This window comes from Suncus etruscus, chromosome 3 (genome assembly GCF_024139225.1).
Source record: "Suncus etruscus isolate mSunEtr1 chromosome 3, mSunEtr1.pri.cur, whole genome shotgun sequence".
In the NCBI taxonomy this organism is placed as follows: domain Eukaryota; kingdom Metazoa; phylum Chordata; class Mammalia; order Eulipotyphla; family Soricidae; genus Suncus; species Suncus etruscus.
In genome coordinates this window covers 18,879,947-18,902,154 of record NC_064850.1, presented here as the reverse complement: position 1 = coordinate 18,902,154, position 22,208 = coordinate 18,879,947, and the positions used below count along the sequence as shown (strand labels likewise).

General features: G+C 52.6%; 1 protein-coding gene across 1 annotated transcript; it reads left to right on the top strand.

The window, feature by feature from the left end:
* Positions 1-1,784: 1,784 nt before the first annotated feature.
* RPS6KL1 (ribosomal protein S6 kinase like 1) lies at positions 1,785-20,298 on the top strand. Its single transcript, XM_049770387.1, has 11 exons — positions 1,785-1,844; positions 3,558-3,845; positions 6,103-6,227; positions 7,184-7,276; positions 14,090-14,137; positions 14,327-14,459; positions 17,289-17,906; positions 18,063-18,152; positions 18,241-18,323; positions 19,568-19,663; positions 19,859-20,298. The coding sequence occupies exons 2-11, from the start codon at positions 3,581-3,583 to the stop codon at positions 19,967-19,969; spliced, it is 1,662 nt and encodes a 553-aa protein (XP_049626344.1). The 5' UTR covers positions 1,785-1,844; positions 3,558-3,580; the 3' UTR covers positions 19,970-20,298.
* The last annotated feature ends 1,910 nt before the right edge of the window (positions 20,299-22,208 follow it).

The following is a 22,208-nucleotide window of genomic DNA, read 5'->3' as shown; positions in this document are numbered from 1 at the left end:
GCTTCCTCAGGTGTGGCCCCCAAACAAACACAAACACAAAAATTAAAATTAAGGGGGTGGGGGTGGAGTGATAGCACAGTGGCAGGGCATTTGTCTTGCACGTGGCCAAGCCAAGACAAACCTGGGTTCGATCCTCGGCATCCCATATGATCTCCTGAGCCTGCCAGGAGTGATTTCTGAACACAGAACCAGGAGTAATCCCTGAGTGCCACCGGGTGTGCCCCCCCCCAAAAAAAAAACAACAAAAAAAAGTTAAGGGGAAGAGGAGTTCAGAAGGGGAAGGCTAAGATGGACACTCAGGTAGTCCACAGTCTAGACTTCACACCCTAGCTGGGCCGCCGTCCCACAGCTCTGATCATAAACAAAACATGTTCTTTAGTTTGTGTGTGTGTGTGTGTGTGTGTGTGTGTGTGTGTGTGTGTGAGAGAGAGAGAGAGAGAGAGAGAGAGAGAGAGAGAGAGAGAGAGAGAGAGAGAGAGATTACTAAGGACTTATTTCTGACTTTGTACTAGGGATCACTCCTGGCAGTGTTCAGGAGACCATATGAGGTACCAAGAATGGAAATGGGGATGGTAGAATCCAAGACAAATACCTCTCTCCTATACTCTCTCAGCCCTGCTTCTTCTTTACTTTTTTTGTTTGTTTTGTTTTGGGGCCACATCGGTGACACTCAGGGGTTACTCCTAGCTATGTGCTCAGAAATCACTCCTGACTCGTTGAATCATATGGGATGCTGGGACTCGAACCCAGGTCTGTCCTGGGTCAGCCACATGGAAAGCAACCACCCTACCACTGTGCTATTGCTCTGTCCTCTGCTTCTTAATTCTCTAATAACTCTATCTCCCTCGCTAGACCCAAAGCTTCTATGAAAATCGGCACACCTGGGGGAACTCCATCCCAGCACGCAGCTCCCAGTGCAAAGATGTTCAGGACAGACTTGTTGAACTGTTGCATAAATGAATGGACACATGCAGGAGAAAAATCTCGCAAGTGGTGTGTGTGTGTGTGCCTTTGAGTCAACATAGACATTTTTTTTTCTTTTTGTTTTTTGGGCCGATCCTGGCTGTGTTTAGAGATTACTCCAGTCTCTGCTCTCACAAATTATTCCTGGCAGGCTGGGGGTGGGGTGGGGTGGGGTGGGGACACGTATGGGATGCCACGGATTGGCCCTGTGCAAGGCAGGCAGCTAACCATCACTCTGGCCCCTTGAGTCAACCTAGACTTTTGAAAGCGTGTGACTTCTGACAGCCCTGGTGCTTGTTTTTTTTGTTTGTTTGTTTGTTTGTTTGTTTGTTTGGCCCCTTAGTCTGGCTGCTCATGGGGCACTGTTGGTCAGAGGCATCTCCTGATCAGGCTGGGAATGCCCTGTTGGACTCCATCCAGAATCGGCCTGGGATTTGGCTCTGTGGCCACCACTATTAGGCTTCTTGCAGCACACCCACATTCTAGCCACACAGACCCTCTGGCCCAGAGGAAGGAAGGAAGTCAGGGCCAGTCCATCCTATCTCATGGGTGCCCCCTGGAAATTCCAGAGCCCTGGAAATTTTACCCCTGGAAAATTGTGGACCTCTTTATCCACCTCCCCCAATACCAACTCTAATCCCCATCTCCTATCCTGTTTCCCACTGGGGTGCTGTGGCTTTAAGGAGCACCCCCCACCCCAACATCACCAAGCTTGGTCAAATGCTGATTGGTGGTTTATTCTAATAGCTCGAGGGTGAGCTCATCTTCAGCCAATGGCAGGGCTGCACCCCCTGGACCTGTGCACCTGACTGGAGAGCAGAAGGCTGAGCTTGCTGCCTTGCCTGGGTAGATGGAGTGAAGAGTATCAAGCCAGCCGGCAGGTATGCTGTTTGTCGGATGTCTGCTCCATCTTCTCTTCCTCCAGGCCAGGAGGCTCCCTGTCTCACTACCCCATGGGTCAGATCTCTGTTGGGGGGTGGGGTGGGAAGGGGAGGAAAGGGATGCCCCTTGCTTGCCAGGCTCCTGATCGGATGCTGCTTCCAGGAAGACCCAAATCCAGCATCTCTGGCCTAAGTGCATCTGCGCACAGACAGGGCTGGGCAGGGCTAGGAGGGCGTTGGCTTCTCACCCTCCACTACCCCCAGCTGCATCCTGGTGAGACTCTGCCCCCAGCTATTGGGGCTGTGGGCTTCTCTCACGGCTTCCCCCATACTGTTCTTTCTGTCTGTTCACTGAGGCATAGATGGCCTGGGGTTGGAAATTCAGGTCCAGCCTTTGCTCAGAGGCCTGCGAAGCAAAGGAGCCAAGGCACTGTGGGCTGTGAGCCTCGGTCCCTTGTCTCTCTCTCTCTCTCTCTCTCTCTCTCTCTCTCTCTCTCTCTCTCTCTCTCTCTCTCTCTCTCTCTCTCTCTCTCTCTCTCTCTCTCTCTCTCTCTCTCCCCCTCCACTGTGGGCTGTGAGCCTCAGCCCCTTGGCTGGTCTCTCTGTCTCTCTGTCTCTCTGTCTCTCTCTGTCTCTCTGTCTCTGTCTCTCTCTGTCTCTCTCTCTCTCTCTCTCTCTCTCTCTCTCTCTCTCTGTCTTTCTCTCTCAGCCCTTCCTTTTCCTGCAGCCCTGGTGCTTGGTTTTTTGTTTTGTTTTGTTTTGTTTTTGGCCCCTTGGGTTAGCTGCTCAGGGAGCACTGTTGGGCAGAGGCATCAGCTGGCTAGGCTGGGAATGCCCTGTTGGATTCTATCCAGAATTGACCTGGGATTTGGCTCTGTGGCCACCACTATTGGGCTCCTTGCAGCACCCCCACATTCTAGCCACACAGACCTCTGACCCAGAGGAAGGAAATAAGGTACCCATGTTTCATGGGTGCCCCCAGGACAGAGCCCTGGAGGATGAGGGGGATTTTGCAGGAGCACAGGAGAGGGGGAGACAGACCAGATGGAGAGAACCATGTGAGGACCTCTGCCTCAGGCTCAGTGTGCAAGGGACTCTGTACATTTAGTGGGGGACTAGACGCCAGTTTGCTCCGGGAAGGTGGCAAAGCATCACCAATGTCCTCCACGTTCTCCAGTGCTCTGCACATAGCAGGTGCTTGAGAAACACATTTGAACTGAATTTTAACTTCCCTTCCCTGGTGTGGCAGGAGCTACTTTATACTCCCATATGGGGGCAGAAGAGAGCACAGCAGTAGGGCATTTGACTTGCACTCAGACGATCCAGGAGGGATGGTGGTTTGAATCCCGGCATTCTGTATGATCCCCCAAGCCTGCCAGGAGCCATTTCTGAGCGCAGAGACAGGAGTAACCCCAGAGCGCCCCCTGGGTGTGGCCCAAAACCAATAATAATAATAATAATAATAATAATAATAATAATAATAATAATAATAATATACTCTCATTTGTTAGAGGAGAAAATTGAAGCCCTGGGCAATCTAGGCTCCATAGTTCTGAGTGTCAAAACTGGGAACTGATGGGGCTAGAGCAATAGGCTTGGCACAGATCTTTGCAGCCTTTGGCGGTATAAATTGCCCCATTCAGTGAAAGCATCTGGGGTACACATGGAGTGATACCCCAGCTCCACATCCCTCTAGTGTGTGTCTGTTTCCAGGTCCCCATCGCAGGGCAGCAGCCATGAGCCTGGTGGCCTGTGAGTGTCCGCCTGGGCCCAGCCCAGAGCCAGAGCCCTGTTCAAGAGTTCGATCCCAGGCCAGGGAGTACCTGGAACAGATCCGCAGCCGGGTGGCTCCGGGAGCAACTGACATGACCAAGCGTGACTACCTGGTGGATGCGGCCACACAGATCCGGCTGGCCCTCGAGCGGGACGTCAGTGAGGACTACGAGGCTGCCTTCAACCACTATCAAAACGGGGTGGATGTCCTGCTTCGGGGTGTGCATGGTGAGGCCAGGTGGATGAGCAGGAGGGTGGAGAAGGCCCAGCCACACTCTGCTAGCTTGTCTTGGCCTCCAGAAGGGAATGGGTTGGATCCCCAGCACCCCATATGGTTCTCTGAGTACCTCCAGGAGTGATCCCTGAATGCAGAGCCAGGAGTAACACCTGAGCACTGTCTGGTGTGACCATAAAAGGGGGGGCAGAGAGATAGCATGGAGGTAGAGCGTTTGCTTTGCATGCAGAAGGACGGTGGTTCGAATCCCGGCATCCCATATGGTCCCCCAGAGCCTGCCAGGAGCGATTTCTGAGCATAGAGCCAAGAGTAACCCCTGAGTGCTGCTGGGTGTGACCCAAAAACAAACTAACAAAAAAAAATGGGTAATAGTGAATGTCAATTCATCGGCTCCTACACCCTAGTCACTGGTGGAAGTATTTAGACCCATGGTACCTGTTGAAGCTTCATAGATTGAAGCCCCTGAGTCAGCTGTCATCTATTAATTAGCTCCAAATTAAAAGGAATGCTTGTGAGGTTGGGAGTGCCAGGGCAGTATCAGGGTTTTAACCTAGGACTGCACACATGCTGGCATGTACTCTTTCCTGAGCCCCTCCCTGGTCTGACAGGAACAACTTTATATTCCAATTTGCTAGGAGAGAGGCCCAGGACAATTCAGGCTTCACAACTATGAATCAAAACCGGAGGGCAGATGGGGCTGGCGCAATAGTACAGCGATAGTAAGGCACTTACCTTGCATGCTGCTGACTCAAGTTCAATCCTAGCACCCCATCCGGTCCCCCAAGCCTACCAGAAGTGATCCCTGAGTATAGAACCAGGAGTAAGCCTTGTAGGACCACCATGTAGGACCCAAAAACCAAAATCAAAACAAAAAAATTGGGGGGAGACATTAAACAGTTTATGCTCCAGAGTCTATGTTTGCCCCACTAAGTTTGCCTGCCCCTCCAGCTGACTCTCATCCTCAGGGCACGTGGATGACTATGGGCCCCAGGCAGAAAAGCAATGAGAGGGCCCGGAGCAGTGGTGCAAGTGGGAGGGTGTTTGCCTGGCACATGATAACCTAGAACAGACCGTGGTTCGATCCCCAGGAATCCCATATGGTCCCCCAAGCCAGGAGTGATTTCTGAGCGCATAGCCAGGAGTAATCCCTGAGCGTCACCGGGTGTTGCCCAAAAACAAAAAGAAGGAAGGAAGGAAGGAAGGAAGGAAGGAAGGAAGGAAGGAAGGAAGGAAGGAAGGAAGGAAGGAAGGAAGGAAGGAAGGAAGGAAGGAAGGAAGGAAGGAAGGGCAATGAGGGAAAGGGAAGAACAAGAGAAAACTGCAGGGCTAGAGAGAATAGAGCTTAGCAAGGTGCTGGCCTTGTATGTCATCAACACTGTTTTTTTTTTTTTTGATTTTTGGGTCACACCCGGCAGTGCTCAGAGGTTACTCCTGGCTCTACACTCAGAAATTGCTCCTGGTAGGCTCGGGGGACCATATGGAATGCTGGGATTCGAACCACCATCCTTCTGCATCTAAGGCAAAATGCCTTGCCGCTGTGCTATCTCTCTGGCCCATTAACCCTGTTTTCATCCCCAGCACTCACATGGTTCCCCCAGAATCTGCAGGACTGAGCACAGAGCCAGGAATAGTCCTGGAGCCCCCCCACTAGGTGTGGTCCCAGAACACACATTACCCTCCTCCCAAACAAATGAAGGAAATTGAGGCCAGGCTGAGCTGCCCTAGGATAATTTCTAGAGGTGGAAACTGAGTTGAATCGTAGATGTATCACTCTCCGGGCCAGAAAGAGAACAACAAGGCCTGTAGAGCAAAGGGGTCCTGTAGGGCTCAAGTGAGCATCTTCAAGCAGGATAGAGGTTGACTCGGGGCCAGCTGGGGATCTTGGTGACCTCAGAACCAGACTGGAGGTCGGAGGTGAGATGGGTTCTATCTCCCCTGAACATAGGTATCAGGCCTACCCAAATTCTGTCACCCCCTCCCCTAATTCCCACTCTGGCATCGGAGGGTGCAGGAGGGCTATTCTCTGAGCATATGGGAATCCTGCAATGCTTCCTTCCCAGAAGGTGCAGGAGCCATCTAGGCAGTGCTTCCTTCGCCCAGATCCTTCCTCTTTCCTGATGCCTCCCAGCTACAGGGGAGCTCAGGAACCAGGATGGGGGTACCATTGTGGCTCCTTCCTTCCAAGGGCAGAGGATGGTGGTACCAGAGTGAGCACTACTAAACCCTCTTCTCCCCACCTTCCCCCCTCAGTGGACCCAAACAAGGAGCGATGCGAGGCTGTGAAGCTGAAAATAGCCAAGTACCTGAGGCGGGCAGAGGAGATCTTTAACTGTCACCTACAGCGGACACTGGGCCCAGGGACCAGCCCTGGCACGGTAAGGACAAGTCAAAGGGCCACAGAGGGATGTGATGAAGGCAGCTTAGATGCAGGGCCTAGCTACCTTCCTGCAGCTCCACCCACCCCATGCACACTCCCATCTCCCAATTCACAGGTGCTTCTCCTTTTCCTTCTCCCTCCTTTTTGTGGCCATTACAGTGGCTGGGGAGGGTGCCACACGCCCATACTTCATGGAGTAGGTTGGTGTTAGCTCACTGGAGCATGTGCACTCATTTGTGGTGCCAAGTCCCCAAGCAACCAGGATGGCACTTGGGCATGTAGGGAGGTGCCAGGGATAGGAAACACAGCCTCCGGCCCCGCAGGGCAGGAACTGTACTGAGTCATCCCTGATCTCTCTGCAGTTACAAGAAGCAGAGAGCTTGGTGCCAGTCACTCTGGGCAAATGTGCACACACGTGCTCTCGAGCCAGTTCTGAGCCAAGCGGGCCCTCAAAGAGGACCGAAGATTTAGGCGCCTTCTGCCTGTTCCAGGCTTAGGCAACTTTGTACATGTGCCACTCCCCAGGCTTCCTCCACTTCCTACAGCAACTTCCCCCCAAAAAACAGAGGCCTGAGGCTGGAGAGAAAAGCTGCTCATGCAGACAGCCCAGGTTTGCCCCCAGCCTGTATGGTCTTCCAGTAGTACCTCTGGGATCCATCTCTGTGCTGCTCAGGAGGAACCTCTGAGCACTACCAGGTGTGGGCCCAAATCCAAGAGGTGCTTTGGTTTGTGAAACCTGTAAAACCTTTGCCCCCTAAGACTTTCTGCCTCCTCCTATGAGTGAGCTAAAGCCCCAATAGTCTCCAGACTTTGGAGGAGGGCTGACCAGGGGCTGAGTGAAGAGTGACCAGCCCCAGGGTGAGCCTATTCCCTCAACCTGTCCCTGGGAGGGGCCCTGCCCAGTCCTGCCTGCGCTGGCCAGTTCTAGGTCCTGAGCACTGTCTCCCTTTGCAGGGTTTCAGCAGCCTGCGGCTCCGGCCCATCCGTACGCTGAGCTCAGCTCCAGAGCAGCTAAGGGGCTGCAGGGTGGTCGGGGTCATCGAGAAGGTGAGCTGGGATGGGGGTCTGTGCCCCAGGTATGGTGGGTGGGGAGAAAGCACAGTCACCCCCACTTATCCACAGGGTCAATGAGCAGCCATGTCTAATGGGCTGCATCTTCAAACACCCCAGGCATGCGTGTGAGGTCCAAGAAGGGTCGGGGGGAGCATAGAGCAGAGACCCCCTGCATAGCCCTTCACCCCTCACAGATAAACCCAGGGGGTACCTGCCAGCCTGCTTGACCTGATCATGTCCCACATGCTCCTACCTCTGCATCCCATAACTGTCACCACTGAGCATCCCTACCAAGCACAGCGGGACATCTGATCAGGCTGCCTGCTTCTTCCCATGCCCCCATCCTCCTGATTCTCGCCTGCTCCAGACCCCTGCTGTTAATTCAGGGCAGATAGAAAGATACAAGACAATGTTCTTTCCTGGAGACACTTATGATGCTGGGTCAAATTGGATCAAAGACAATATTCTCAGGGCCAGAGAGATGGCTTGGAAGTAGGGTGTTTACCTTGCATGCAGAAGGTCGGTGGTTCGAATCCCAGCATCTTATATGGTCCCCCAAGCCTGTCAGGAGCGATTTCTGAGCGTAGAGCCAGGAGTAACCCCGAGCGATGCTGGGTTTGACCCCAAAACAAAACAAAAAGACAATATTCTCAAGTCTTTGGGCTGCAGAACTGAGTTTATCCTCTACACTGAGGCCTAGCTCCCATCCTCGATTCTCCCCAGCACCACATGGTTCCCTCAGTCACCATGAGAAGCACAATTCTGAGCACTAAGCCAGAAGTAACACCTGAGGACTGCTGGGTGTGATTCCAAAACAAAAATAAATTCTGCCCCAAACAGGGATACTGAGTAATATTGTTTCCTCTCAGATTGCTGTTTCTAGGATCATCTGGGAAGTACCTGAAAAATTCAGGTCGGGGGATCAGAACAATAGTGCAGCGATAGGGCATTTGCCTTGCATGTGGCTGATCCAGGATAGACCTTGTTTGATCCCCAACATCCCATATGGTCCCCTGAAGCAGAAGCGATTTCTGAGCGCATAGCCAAGAGTAACCCCTGAGCATCACCGGGTGTGGCCCAAAAAACAAACAAACACATAGCGGTAGGGCATTTGCTTTGCAAGCAGCTAACCTATAACAGACCTTGGTTCGATTCTCCCAGTGTCCCATATGGTCCCCCAAGCCAGGAGCAATTTCTGAGCGCATAGCCAGGAGTAAGCCCTGAGTATCAACAGGTATAGCCCAAAACAAACAAAAAACACAAACAGAAAAATTCAGGTCCTCGGGCCAAAGTGATAGCTTAGTGAGTAGGACTCTTGCCTTACACTCAGTCAAGATAAGATTTGATCCCCGGCATGCCATAAGGTCCCCTGAGCCCAACATCAGTGAGTCCTGAGTGCAGAGCCAGGAGTAACCCCTGAGCATCACTGGTATAGTCCAATAACAAAAAACAAAAGTGTGGGCCTCAAACCCAATGGCCCCATCTTTACCTGCATAGCCCAGAATGCCCTGGGTGGAGCCCAAGAGCCAGCCAGGAAGTGGGGGGACAGAGTGAGATGGACAGAGGGCTGCAACAGCAAGTCCCTTCCCCTTACACATCTGTTTCCTCCATATGTGGGATGAGAAGCCTCCCCCATCCCCCCACCCCGCCCCGCAGTGGGATCTGGGAACTAACATGAAATAATTGCTGGGAAAGGCCTGGCACACAGATCTGATCTGTATATGGTGGCTCTCGGTGCCAGGGATAAGAGAAATTGTGAAGTTTCCCATCCACTGCCCAGCCTTGCTCCAGCTGCTTTTCCCAGGGCCTTTGGAACAAGCCCCAGTCTGAGCCGAGGCCCAGTGGCTCCATCAGCAGTGTCCTTCTCACCCCTGCCTTGGCCAGTGTGGCCCAGCCATAGTCCAGCATGGAAGGGCAAGGCAGGCAAGGCACTTTCGTTTCCCTAGTAGGACCCCGCTCAACCGGAGGAGGACTAAGTCAGGGCCATAGCAACAGGTTAAAGTTCAATTACCATTTGGGGGGGGGGATAAGGGAGTTTGGGCTCTGGGTCACCTCTGGGGTGCTCAGGGCTCACTCCTGTTTTGTTTTTATTTGGGGGCCACACCCGGCAATGCTCAGGGTTTAATCCTGATGATGCACTCAGGAATTACTTCTGGCAGTGCTCAAGGGGCCCTATGGGATGCAGGAGAGGATCCATCTCAGGTTGGCCACATGCAAGGCAAGTGCCCTACCTGCTGTACTGTTACTCGAGCCCCTCAGGGATCCCTCCTGTCGAGGTTCGGGGGAACCATGTGGAGTGTTGAGATGAGGGTTGGCCACATGCAAGAAGGAAAGTGCTCTGCCTGCTGTACTGTTGCTCTATGACTTGTTGTTTTGAGTTTTTTTGGGGGGTCACACCCAATGGTGTTCAGGGGTTACTCCTGACTCTTCACTCAGAAATCACTCTCTCCAGTCCCTGTTGTTTTTAGTTGGGGTTTGAGAGGGTTCCAAGGACCATACCAGTGGTGCTTAAGGCTACTTCTGGCTTTGAGCTGAGACACTCCTGGGGATGCTAAGGGAGTGTCAAGTGTTGCCTAGGATCAAACCTGGGCCTCCTGTATGCCAAGCATATACTTAACCCACGGGATTCCCTCTCTGGGCCGCTTTTGTTCTTCTAGCTATGTTTTCTAGAGTATGTCAGAGCAGTGTAGCCCTGAGTCTCCAAGAGGTAGATTTGGCTCTGGACTCCCTGGGTTTGTCCCACCCCAGCGCACACACAGACAAAACCTTTTCCAGATCCAAGATTCTGGGCTTTGTACATGGAGGAGGCCTGGCCCTACTGTGCGCTCTGCATGGGGGTTTCAAATTGTATTTATTTCTCTCATCCTTTCTTGGGTGCTCAACTTCCCTACTCCACCTCCCTCAAGAGATCCTGTTTCCTTTCCCTGTGTCATGCCCAAGCAAAGAACACCGATTTCCCCAAATTAGGAGAGGTGCCAGCGGCTCTAGGCTCATATCCCTGCTGCCTGGCCCCAGGGTGCTGTCACCCTTGTCACCAGTATTACATTCTGAACCTCTGCCCAAGCGGATCAGGCAGTGCCAGCCAGAAGCAGCCAGAATCCCCGGGGAGGAGCAGAGATCAGGCTCTGTAGGTTGTGAGTGCCCCATACGAGTCTACAAGTCAGGGTTAAGTGGGCTTGGAGAGAGTCTCTAAGGGCTGATGCCATCCTGGCAGGGGCGTGTGTGTGTGTGTGTGTGTGTGTGTGTGTGTGTGTGTGTGTGTGTGTGTGTGTGAGAGAGAGAGAGAGAGAGAGAGTGAGAGAGAGAGAGAGAGATGTGAGTATGTGTGTGAGTGTGTGAGTCTCTCTCTCTCTCTCTCTCTCTCTCTCTCTCTCTCTCTCATTTAAGCACACAACAGGAACCAGCAAGATGGGTGGGCAGGGACCAGGAGGCTTAGGGTTTGCTCCCAGGGATCTGGGCTCTGGGACACACTGCTGTAGCCTTGCCAAGTTTGGTCCAGGAACCAAGCTCTGAGTCAGGATGGAGAAGAGAAAGGTCATACAAGTCACTTCTTGTTTTTTTGGCTCCAAAAGAGGAGTGGTTTTTATTTATTTTATTAATAGTTACCAACATTTAAAAGCTGGCAGCTCTCTTCTAAAAAGCTCAGATTTCCTGCTTCTCCTGAAACATCGGGAACAGGCCTTGCGTTCCCATGTAGCAGCCAGGGCCCCATGGCACCCTGTGTCCCTACCCACTCTTTTGGCACATCTGTCCTTATGTGTTCCGGAGTTTGAGAACCTGCTTGAAAGTTTTGAATTTGGGCATCTTTATTTTTTAAAGAAAGAGCTCATGTATTTCATCAAAGCCTTAATTTTCCTATGTCCAAGAACTCAATGGGTTTCTCTTTTGGAATGCAATTTGTAGGGAAGCAATAGCAGAGCGCAGAAGGGTGTTTGTCTTGCACACAGTTGACCTGGGTTCAATCCTGGCATTTCATATTGTCCCCCTAGCCTGCTGGGAGCAATTTCTGAGTGCAAAGTGAGGAGTAACCAATCCCTGATTGCCACCGGGTGTGGCCCAGAAAAAAAGAAACAAAGAAGAAGAAAAAGAAAATAAGGGACTGGAACAGTTGTACAGCTGGTAGGGTATTTGCCTTGCACAAGGCCAACTTGGATTCAATCTCAAGTATCCAATATGGTACCCCTGCACTTCCAGGAGTGGTCCCGAGTGCAGATCCAGTAAGTCCTGAGCACCACTGAATGTGGTAAAAAATATATATATAATTAATACTTACCTGGCAGGGGAGATACCATGATCATGAAGGTGGTTTCCCCAGGGCAAAGCTCACCTATTAGACTTCGGGTGTGCTGACCCCTACGATTTCCACATTTAAAAATAAAATATATATACATATAATTTTTGATACACATTTCTCTTTATTCTCTCACATATATGTGAATACATATTCTCTCAAATGTGTATGAATGGACACATTTAACTTTTGAAAAATACATTTAATGGCATTTGTCCTTAGCACACTAATGACAGAAGTTTTAATTTCTTTCTTTAATATATTTATTTAAACACCTTGATTACAAACATGATTATGGTTGGGTTTCAGTCATGTAAAGAATATTTTTTTTTTTTTTTGGTTTTTGGGCCACACCCAGAAACGCTCAGGGGTTACTCCTGGCTATGTGCTCAGAAGTTGCTCCTGGCTTGGGGGACCATATGGGACACCGGGGGATCGAACCGCGGTCCGTCCAAGGTTAGCGCAGGCAAGGCAGGCACCTTACCTTTAGCGCCACCGCCCGGCCCCCAAGAATATATTTTTTTTAAATAAAAATTGGGACTAGAGGGGCCAGAGAGATAGCATGGAGGTAAGGCGTTTACCTTGCATGCAGATGGCCGGTGATTCAAATCCCCGCATCCCATATGGTCCCCCGAGCCTGCCAGGAGTGATTTCTGATCGTAGAGCCAGGAGTAACCTCTGAGCAGCGCCCAGTGTAACCCCCCAAAATAAATAAATAAATTTAGGGCTGAGAGGTAGTAAAATTGGGTAGGAGGTTTGCTTGCCAACCTGAGTCCGACCAGTGTTTGATTCTCAGCATCTTATATGGTCCCCAAGCCTTCCATGAGTGATTTCTTTTCTTTCTTTCTTTCTTTTTTTTTTTTTTTTTTTTGGTTTTTGGTTTTTGGGTCACACCTGGTGCGCTCAGGGGTTACTCCTGGCTCTGCGGTCAGAAATCACTCCTGGCAGGCTCAGGGGACCATATAGGATGCCGGGATTCGAACCACTGTCCTGCATGCAAGGCAAATGCCCTACCTCCATGCTATCTCTCCCTCCTCCCTCGAGTAATTTCTGAGCATAGTCAGGAGTAACCTCTGAGCACCACCAGGTATGGCCCAAAAACAAACAAAATAATAATAATAATAATAAATTAATTAAAATAAAGGACTTTCTATTTTGAAAAAGCCTGATGCTACATGCCCTCCCTGCTGGGGGTGACCCATCACAATGACACATCCAGAGACAGGTTAGAGGAGCAGTTCCATGGGCAGGTGGTCAACTCGGGTTCTGTCCCTAGCACCACCTTTGGTGTCCGAGTTCTGCCACACTTGATTCCCTCAGCATGGCCAGGTGTGGCACCAAACCCTGCCCCCATGTACTGACCAAATTTTATTTCTGACATCGCATCTTCACTGCTGGGATTTTGGGGAAAAAGTATCTGTAGACATGAGAGAATACTGGGAGGGGGCAAGTGCCACTTGGCAAAGGACAGTGGGGAATTTATCCTGGGTGTCAGCATTTGTGGGAAAGTTCTAAATGATTCACATTTTCTTTCTTTTTCCAACAGTGCCCAGTGGGATTAGGGCCTGGTGGGACGGGCTGGATGTCTGAGGGTTGAGAGGAGGGTGCCCTCTAGTGGTCAGAAGATGCCTCACTGTCTAGACGGCCCACTTCATTTCAGAGGACAGGGAAACCGAGGCCCAGAGAGGTGACCCCGCCATCCAGGTGTTCTCTGTTTCAGCACCTGCACTTCCTGAACTCAGTTCTCTGCTCTCCCACCTTTCAGCTGTGGGGCCGTGACGTTTCTAAACTTGTTTTTTCAGGTGTAGATTTAGAAAGAGATGTACCCAGAGCCTGTTTAATGGAATAAACAGGATCACTTTAATCTTTCGTCTAGACAGCGGGCTTGAGAGAGAACTTCTCTAGCAACTACTTAGGGATCCCTGGTTTATTCATTACAGTCAAACAAGATGGGTGTTAGCCCTCAATGCGCTGGACAGTGGGAAGGAAACTGAGTAAGCTTTATGGCCAGCGTCAAGTGCCCTCCCTTCTTCTCCCAGACACCTCTCTGCAGTGTGTGTGTGTGTGTGTGTGTGTGTGTGTGTGTAGGAGTCTCTGATGCGATCAGTGATAGCCTCTGATGCAACCCACTGTTCTGGGTATCAAACCCCGACCTCCAGCATGCAAAGCCTGCAATCAGCCCTTTGAACCATCTCCCCAACTGTCCTCCCATTGTGACCTTCACTCAGGGTCCCATCCCCACTCCAGAGAGGAACACGGCAGGATGGTACTACAGCCCAAAGGGGATAGGAAATGAGACGTGCTGAGCCTTAGGGAGAGCTGAGACCACTATAGAGAGAGTAGGGACCCCAGGGGAGCAAGACAGGATCCTTGTCAGTCTGGGGTGTCATACTCCACACTGCCAAAGTCCCGTCTCTAGGTGAGGCAACCGAGGGAAGGCCCTGGGCACTGAGGCCATTCTCAATTCTCAAATGGCTGAGCACCACATGCCATGACCTGTGACCTCCACCTTGCAGGTGCAGCTGGTGCAGGACCCGGCGACTGGAGGGACCTTCGTGGTGAAGGCAGGTGCCGCCCAGAGCCCCCTACATCCTGCATTCCCCTTGGGGACTGCTCAGAACTCATAGAACTTCCTTGCTACTGGGGAAAATTCTATCCTGAACCCATGTGCCTTCCTATTCCTAAGCCTGCACGTCCTGCCCCAAGCAAGCCTCTCACACATCTCACCCATGCTGAAAATATGTCCACCCCAGAGCCTGTCCAGGTGCTACGTGGCAAGCCGGGAGAGGCCGACCATCATCCCCCATGGAGTCCCCTACATGACGAAGCTGCTGCGGTACTTCATGAGCGAGGACTCCATCTTTCTGCAGCTGGAGCATGTGCCAGGTGAGGGCCACGAAGCCAGAGATGTGCCTTTTTGGAGGCAGATGGAGCTAGAGGTTGGTGTGGACTTATGCATGGTGCCAAGGGGCAGCATGTCCCAGGGAGGACATGTTCACATGCTGATAGGCAGGGGACACCCGAGCAGATGTCCTTTTACAGGGCGCCTCCCAGTGGTGCTCAGGGGGCCCAGGTAGTACCCCTGGTGATAACTAGGCTCAGCCATAAAGACCGGAGGCAATGGTACTCAGGAAAACCATATTCAGCATCTACAGTGCTAGAAATCAAAGTCTGGGCCTGGAGAGATAGCACAGCGGTGTTTGCCTTGCAAGCAGCCGATCCAGGACCAAAGGTGGTTGGTTCGAATCCCGGTGTCCCATATGGTCCCCTGGCAGGAGTAACCCCTGAGCACTGCCGGGTGTGGCCCAAAAACCAAAAAAAAAAAAAAAACAGTTGTAGAAATCAAAATCTTAGGCCTCATGCATGCCAGGCAAGCGCTCTGGCCCTTTGCACTGTCTCTCTTTTATTTTTTTGGTTCTTGGGCCACACCCAGTGATGCTCAGGGATTATTCCTGGCTATGCACTCAGAAATCGCTCCTGGCTTGGGGGACCATATGGGACAGCTGGGGATTAAATCACAGTTCGTCCTAGGTTAGCATGTGCTAGGCAAACACCCTACTGCTTACACCACCGCTCCAGCCCCTGTCTCTCATTTCTGTTTTTTGTTATTGTTGTTGTTGTTGTTGTTTTGGTTTTTGGGTCACACCCAGCATCGCTTAGGAGTTACTTCTGGCTCTATGCTCAGAAATCACTCCTGGCAGGCTCCGGGGACCCTATGGGATGCTGGGATTCGAACCACTGTCCTTCTGCATGCAAGGCAAACACTCTACCTCCATGCTATCTCTCTCCGGCCCTCCTGTCTCTCATTTCTGATAGTCATTTTTTGTTGGGTCTGGGGGCCATCCTGGCAGAACTCATGGGCTGCTCCTGGCCCTCTGCTTAAGGGTTACTCCTGATATGCTCCAGGGATCATTGGAGGGACTGAACCAGAGTTGGTGGCATGCAAAGCTAGCACCTGAACCCCAATACTTTCTGGCCTAAGAATTCCATTTTGCTGGTATATCTTCAGAATAGTAGCTCATCCTCATCCTCAAAATAATAGCACATGATCTGTAGCCCGAAGGACAGGAGCCAGATTGCCAACCAGGCATTAGACCTAGTAGAGTGACTTTTGCCTTTTTGTTTCATCTTTTTTTTTTTTTTTTTTTTTTTGCAATGCCAGGGATCAAATCCAGGACATCACAGATGCAAGGCAGACATTCTATCCCATACCACACCTTTATCTTGAGTTAGATAGTTTTTTGTTTGTTTGTTTGTTTGTTTTGGGGCTATACCCAGGAATTCCTTCTCACAGAGCTCAGGGACCATATGGGATGTCGAAAGATCAAATCCAGATCTACTGCATGCTGGGCAAGCACCCTATCTGCTGTGCTATTGCTCCAGGCCCTATGTGTGTTTGTCTAAATGCAGTACACATCCCAGGGCATGTCATAACTCAGAAGTGATTTATGCCTGACATCCTTTTTTCTTTCTTCCTTCCTCCATGCTCATTGTGGCTGCCAAGAAAACCAGACAGAGAGAGAGAGAGAGATACCCCTTCAGCAACCATATTGCAAACCACGAGAGAGAGAGAGAGAGAGAGAGAGAGAGAGAGAGGGAGGGAGGGAGGGAGAGAGAGAGAGAGAGAGAGAGAATGTCCTAGGACAGCTCAGCTGCAGTGGTGAAGAGACCCTCCTGACATCCTTTTATTTAACTTTATTTTATTTATCGTAATTACTACTGTCTTCCCTTTAAGAAAATCATTTCTTGGGGCTGGAGCAATAGCACAGCGGTAGGACATCTGCCTTGCATGCAGCCCCAGGACAGACCCAGGTTTGATTCCCAGCATTTCATATGGTCTCCCAAGCCTTCCAGGAGCAATTTCTGAGCGCAGAGCCAGGAATAACCCCTAAACATCGCTGGGTATGGCTCAACCCCCCCCAAAATAAAATCATCTCTTTTGGGGCTGGAGAGGTAATAAAATGGGTGTGCTCTCTCCCCCCAAAAAAATTATCACAGGGTCAGGGGCTGACTCAAGGAGCTGAGAATAGACTTGACATGCAGGATGCTCAAGTTTTAATTCTTGGCATTATGGGACCTGAGTGCTGCCGTGGAACAAGCCCCTTACTCCCACAGATTCATAGTAATTAATAGTCCTTGAGAATTGGCAGGTGTAGCCCCCAAACTCAAACCAACCAAACAAGAAGCCTTAGCATCACTACTAGGAATGGCCACCCCAGCATGGAACTGTGAGTGGCCACAGCAGGTGTGGCTCAAAAAGCAAAAGAAAAGAGGAAGAAAAAGTGGATTAGGGACCGGAGAGATAGCATGGAGGTAAGGCGTTTGCCTTGCATGCAGAAGGACGGTGGTTCGAATCCCAGCATCCCATATGGCCCCCCGAGTCTGCCAGGAGCGATTTCTGAGCATAGAGCCAGGAGTAACCCCTGAGCACTACAAAAAAAAAAAAAAAGTGGATTACTATTGGACAAGCTGACCCACCCAAACCATGGCCAGCCACCCTAGTAATCCACAGTCCATGGGGACCCCTATGGGTGAGGTGAGAGGTGAGGGTGCATCCTGGGCAGAGGAGGGATCGGGAGGCAGAGGGGAAGGAAAGACAAGGTGGGATGGACCTGAGGTCCACACGTTTCCTCTCTGCATTCTCTCTGTCTCTCTCTCTCCTCTCCTCTTCCTTCCCCTCTTCTTTCCTTTCTTCTCTCTCCTCTCTCACCCCAGGAGGAACCCTCTGGTCCCACCTGCTGTCCCAGGCGCGCCCCCAACAGCCTGACCTCAGACCAGGCATCAGCCTAGAGACCTCAAGGAAGCAGCCCAACAACTGCCTCAGTTTCCGGACCTCCACAGCACTGCCCCTGCGCTACCTCCGCATGCAAGAACAACCTTCCCTGGGGCCTCTACAGACCTGTGGAAGCCTTGGCTTTGCCGGGAAGACCCCCACTATGCCAACCCTGAGAGGGGCAGAAGGGTCCCCTTTGGCCAGGCCTGGCACCACCTGTCCCTTGAACCTTCCCAAGGCCCCAAGCGGCTGCCTGGGTGTCGGTGGCCGGCGGGGATGTGGCCAGAGCTTGGACACAGCCACGGCGCCCCCTTGGGGACTCTCTTGGGTCAGGCAGGGGGCTGATCGGGTGCTGGGGGGCTGCGGCCGAGGCCGAGGTCAGGGTCCCCCCTCGGTTGGGGGAGCCAATTCGAGGCGTGGCAGTGGGGGCTCCTGGACAGTGAGGGAAGAGCAGGCCAAGCAGTGGGCAGCTGAAACGCTGGTGGCCTTGGAGGCGCTGCATGCACAGGGGATCCTCTGCCGGGACCTCAACCCACGGAATTTGCTTCTAGACCAGGCAGGTGAGGGTACAGGTGGCCTGCTAGGCCTGCCCCCCCCCCCCTGGCCACTTGTCTTTGTCTGGGGACATCAGTCTCCTCAGTCTGTTCAGGTGGCTCAGTGATGACCAGTCCTGATTTGTGTCCTTCTCCCCTTCTCTGTCTCTCTCTGTGGACAAGGCCACATCCGACTCACATATTTCGGCCAATGGTCCGAGGTGGAGCCCCAGTGCTGCAGGGAGGCCTCGGACAACCTCTACTGCGCCCCAGGCAAGCAGGGAGGGTGCTTGGGAGTAAGGGAGGTCCGGTTCCCAGAGAGGGGTTAGCTGAGGCTACCATGGTTTTCCTTGTCCTGCAGAGGTGGGCGGTATTTCTGAGCTGACCGAAGCCTGTGACTGGTGGAGCTTCGGGTCTCTGCTGTATGAACTGCTCACAGGGACGGTGAGTGGCACAGGGCCTGTGTCCCTGCCACGCTGCGATCACCCTACAGACAGCCACCAAGCTGTTTGCACTTGGTCACCCTCCCACTGCTCTCTCCCTGAGCCCTGACTCTGGAACTCTGGGGGAGAGTGGGAGAGTGACCCACTGGACCCCTTCTTATCCATCCTAGCCTGAGCTCAGCGCTGTGCCTGGAGCTGGGCTGGACAGACCTCCAGGAAAGGCTTGAGCGGCTGTGTGGGACCTGAGGTCCTGATCTGACCTGCCTCTCCCAGCTCTCCCATACTAGCTTTTCATGGGCGTTGAGGACAAACCAGGACCCTCAAACCCTGGCTGCTTGTGCCCTTGCATGGCTCTTAGCAGTTCTTAGCTTAGTTCCATGCTAGCTCAGGGCACCTTCACTCCCAGCACCCTCCAACTGCTGGCTCTGACTGCAGGCCAAGATGAAGATATACTCACAGGCATCCTGACGGTGGACCAGGCCCCAAACTGAACACATCCAGTGTCTTTCTAAGCTGGACACTTATTTTTATTATTTGGTTGTCTTTGGTTTTCTTGGGGGTGGTCACAACTGGCGGCGCTCGGGGGTTACTCCTGGCTCTGTGCTCAGAATCACTCCTGGCAGACTCAGGGGACTTTATAGGATGCCAAGGATCAAATCCAGTTCTGTCCTGAGTCGGCCACGTGCAAGGCAAACACCCTATTGCTGTGCTATCTCTCTGCCCCCATCTTTGGTTTCCTACATGTTGGGCCTCACCTGGTAGTTCTCAGGGGTCTCTCGGCAGTGCTGGGGTGTGTGGGGGTAATTTACAGTGCTAGGCTTCCTGCATGGTAAGCTGTGTCCTCAGGCCCTGCCTTTAAAATGAGGGAATCACGGGGGCTGGAGAGATAGCATGGAGGTAGGGCGCTTTCCTTACATGTAGAAGGACAGTAGTTCGAATCCCAGCATCCCATATGGTCCCCCGAGCCTGCCAGGAGCGATTTCTGAGCAGAGCCAGGAGTAACCCCTGAGTGCTGCTGGGTGTGACCCAAAAACAAAACAAAAAAATTAAAAAATGGGGGGATCACATACTGACTTTGTAGGTGAAGTTATGAAACACACTTTCTGGCACCTCCCTGCCTTGTCTCCCAAGCCAGGAGCAGCAATTTGAGGACCTCTGCCCCCGAAGTGAAAGTCAGATCCTGCTGGCCACTGGGGTGTTGACCGCCCTGGGCTGCCTGCTCAGAAGCGTCCTTTGTCTTCCCAGGCGCTGTCCCAGAACCACCCCTCAGGAATCCAGCCCCACACCCAGCTCCAGCTGCCCGAGTGGCTCAGCCGCCCAGCTGCCTCCCTGCTGGCAGGGGTGAGATGGCGCAGGCCTGGAGGGGCCACTGGGAATCAGGGCTTGTGTGTGAATGAGCCTCGCTGCCTACTCATCGGTGGGCAGGTGTGGGGGGCAGGTGGGATGGTGTGAGCTGCTGTGAGGGTGAGGTGGGTAAAGGGGCTGGGAGCCCCCTTGGGGCTGGGCCAGAGTGCTGACCCAGCCTTTCTCCTGCAGCTTCTGCAGTTCGATCCTACCAAGCGCCTCAGTGTCGACAAACTCAAGTCCCACCCTTTTTTCAGTACCATCCAGTGGAGCAAGCTGGTGGGGGACGAAGGGAGAGGGTGACAGTCACTTGGAGCTGACACCGTTGAAGGGAGGTGTGGTTAGGACCCCACCCTCCACCATGCTGCTGGGTGCACCCTAAGGCCTTGAACAGAGAGCCCCATGCTAGAGGGGTCTTCAGGCCCGAGTGCTGTGTTGCCTACCATCTCTCCCTCCAGCTGGCCTCGTGATCTTGCGACTTGCCCCCTGCGGCTTTGGGACCCACTCGGGACACTCTGGACATTCATCTCAGGATACTGGTGCACTCATTGACCGCAAACCAGGCCTGTCCTCCCTGGGTGGTCACCTCTGCCAGAGGATCCTGTGCAGGATGTGACCACAGGCGATGCTGACACAGGGTGAAATGGGGGTGAAATGGGGGCAGGACCAGCCAGACTGCCTCCTCTTGCCCCCCACATCTCAGTAAATTTTGGATTACAAGGGTGGGAGGAAAATGAGGAGGGACAGGGTTGGGGATGACTCTATAGTTTGGGAGTCATTTTGAAAACATTCCATCTGAGCCAGGGTGCCCTATCAGGTCAAAGACCCCAGTTAGGACTCGGCTGAAGCTCTGAGCTTGCCCATAGATGCCTCCTGGATTGTTCTGCCTGTGTGTGTTTGTGCGTGTGTGTCCCACTCAATGAGCCACCCACTGTCATTTGTGTGCGTGTTGAGCAGGAGTGGCGCTAAAGCAAGTTCCCAACACTCCTCTGCTCTCCCTCTTCCCACCTGTGGCAGACAGGCTAGAGGTAGAGTCCAGGGTCTGTACTGTGAGGATGTCAAAAGGGGTATGAAAAGATCCTGGAGAAGCATCTGTGAACAGCCTCCCATACCCTGGCCCCCAATAAAGTCCTTTACCTCTGGGGTCCTGGTCTCACTGATGGTGTGGCAGCAGTTTTTCTGCGAAAGTGAAGCCCAACTGGCACCTGGTAAAGAGTCACAACAGGCACAGGACCCTTCTTCTAGGGCCTGAGGGGTCTCTTCCGATAGGCCCTGGGTGTGACCATTGAGGACACCCTGGTGTGGAGCAGCTCTGGGCCTCATCCCACCACTGTACCCAGAGTTCATGAGTTAACAGTCCTATGAGGTGGAAGAGTATCTTACAGCTTCTGGATGAAATAGGGCACCCATTATTAGGCTTTGCTGGATTCAAGCTACTCTCTTCCCATCTACTGTACTACATCCCTGGGAACCACAGCAGTCCTGTAGCGGCTTCCTGGATGGCATCATGTCATATTTCAGGGGCTCCAGGGTCTTTGCTGGCTACCTCCTGTCAAATAGGTCGTGTCCACTCATTCCAAACCAGACTATAATGGGAAATGCCAAGACACAAGAGGCTCTCTGAGGGAAGGCCTCAGCCACCACAAGGAACACAGAAGCAGGAGCCATGTTTGAGAACAGTTGCCCTTTAATTTGCATTTAAAATCATTTCTTTAAATATCTTAGTTACAAGTTCTGAATCCAGAAGACAGAGTCGATGCTGCAGGCACTCGGTACGCTCCCACCCACTTTCCCCTTCCCTTCACGTCCCATCCACAGGCCAAGCTCTTTCCCTCCCCTCAGGACACCCAGGCAGGTGCTCGGCACTGACCTGGCCTGCTCCACCCAGTGCAGCTGGGCACTTGATGAAACAGACCAGCCGTGTTAACCTCCAAGCAATGCCGGTGGCCGTGCCTAAGCACAGGGCAGAGGCTTGGAGGGACGCTGGCCTGTCCTCCACAGTGGTCCACTCTCCCAGACCTGTGTGTTCTGCAGAGCGAGTGCTATAGCCCCGCTCCCTCGAGCCAAATGCATGAAGAACAGAACCGTGCTTGGTTCCACTTAGTTCTACGTTTGGTTGTACAATCTCCCACACACCAACTGTCCCAGGCTCCCGCCCTTGGCTGAGCCTAGCCTGTGCCTGAACCATGACGCCCTCGAATCTTCTCTGCTCAGAACAGAGTGCGAGAGGGGTCCCCACGGCCTGAAAGCAGTTATGTGATGGTGACAAAGGGTGTGAGGCTACCTCGGAGTGGGGCGGGGGCATTCTCTAAACAAACCCACCACTTCCTCCCTCCTCAACACTGCCCGCTCCGCCCACTACCACAGCCCCTGGTCTGTGCTTCCTGGCAGAGGTAGAAGAGGCATCTTGAAGTCAATGAGAGTTGAGGATGATGGTGCGATTGCAGGCAAGAAGCGGCACCTCTTGGCCCGAGGTCTCGACCTCCACATGCGTGGAATCGAGTGACCAGGTGGCATGGCCGTGGGCCAGGCTGCTCCGAGC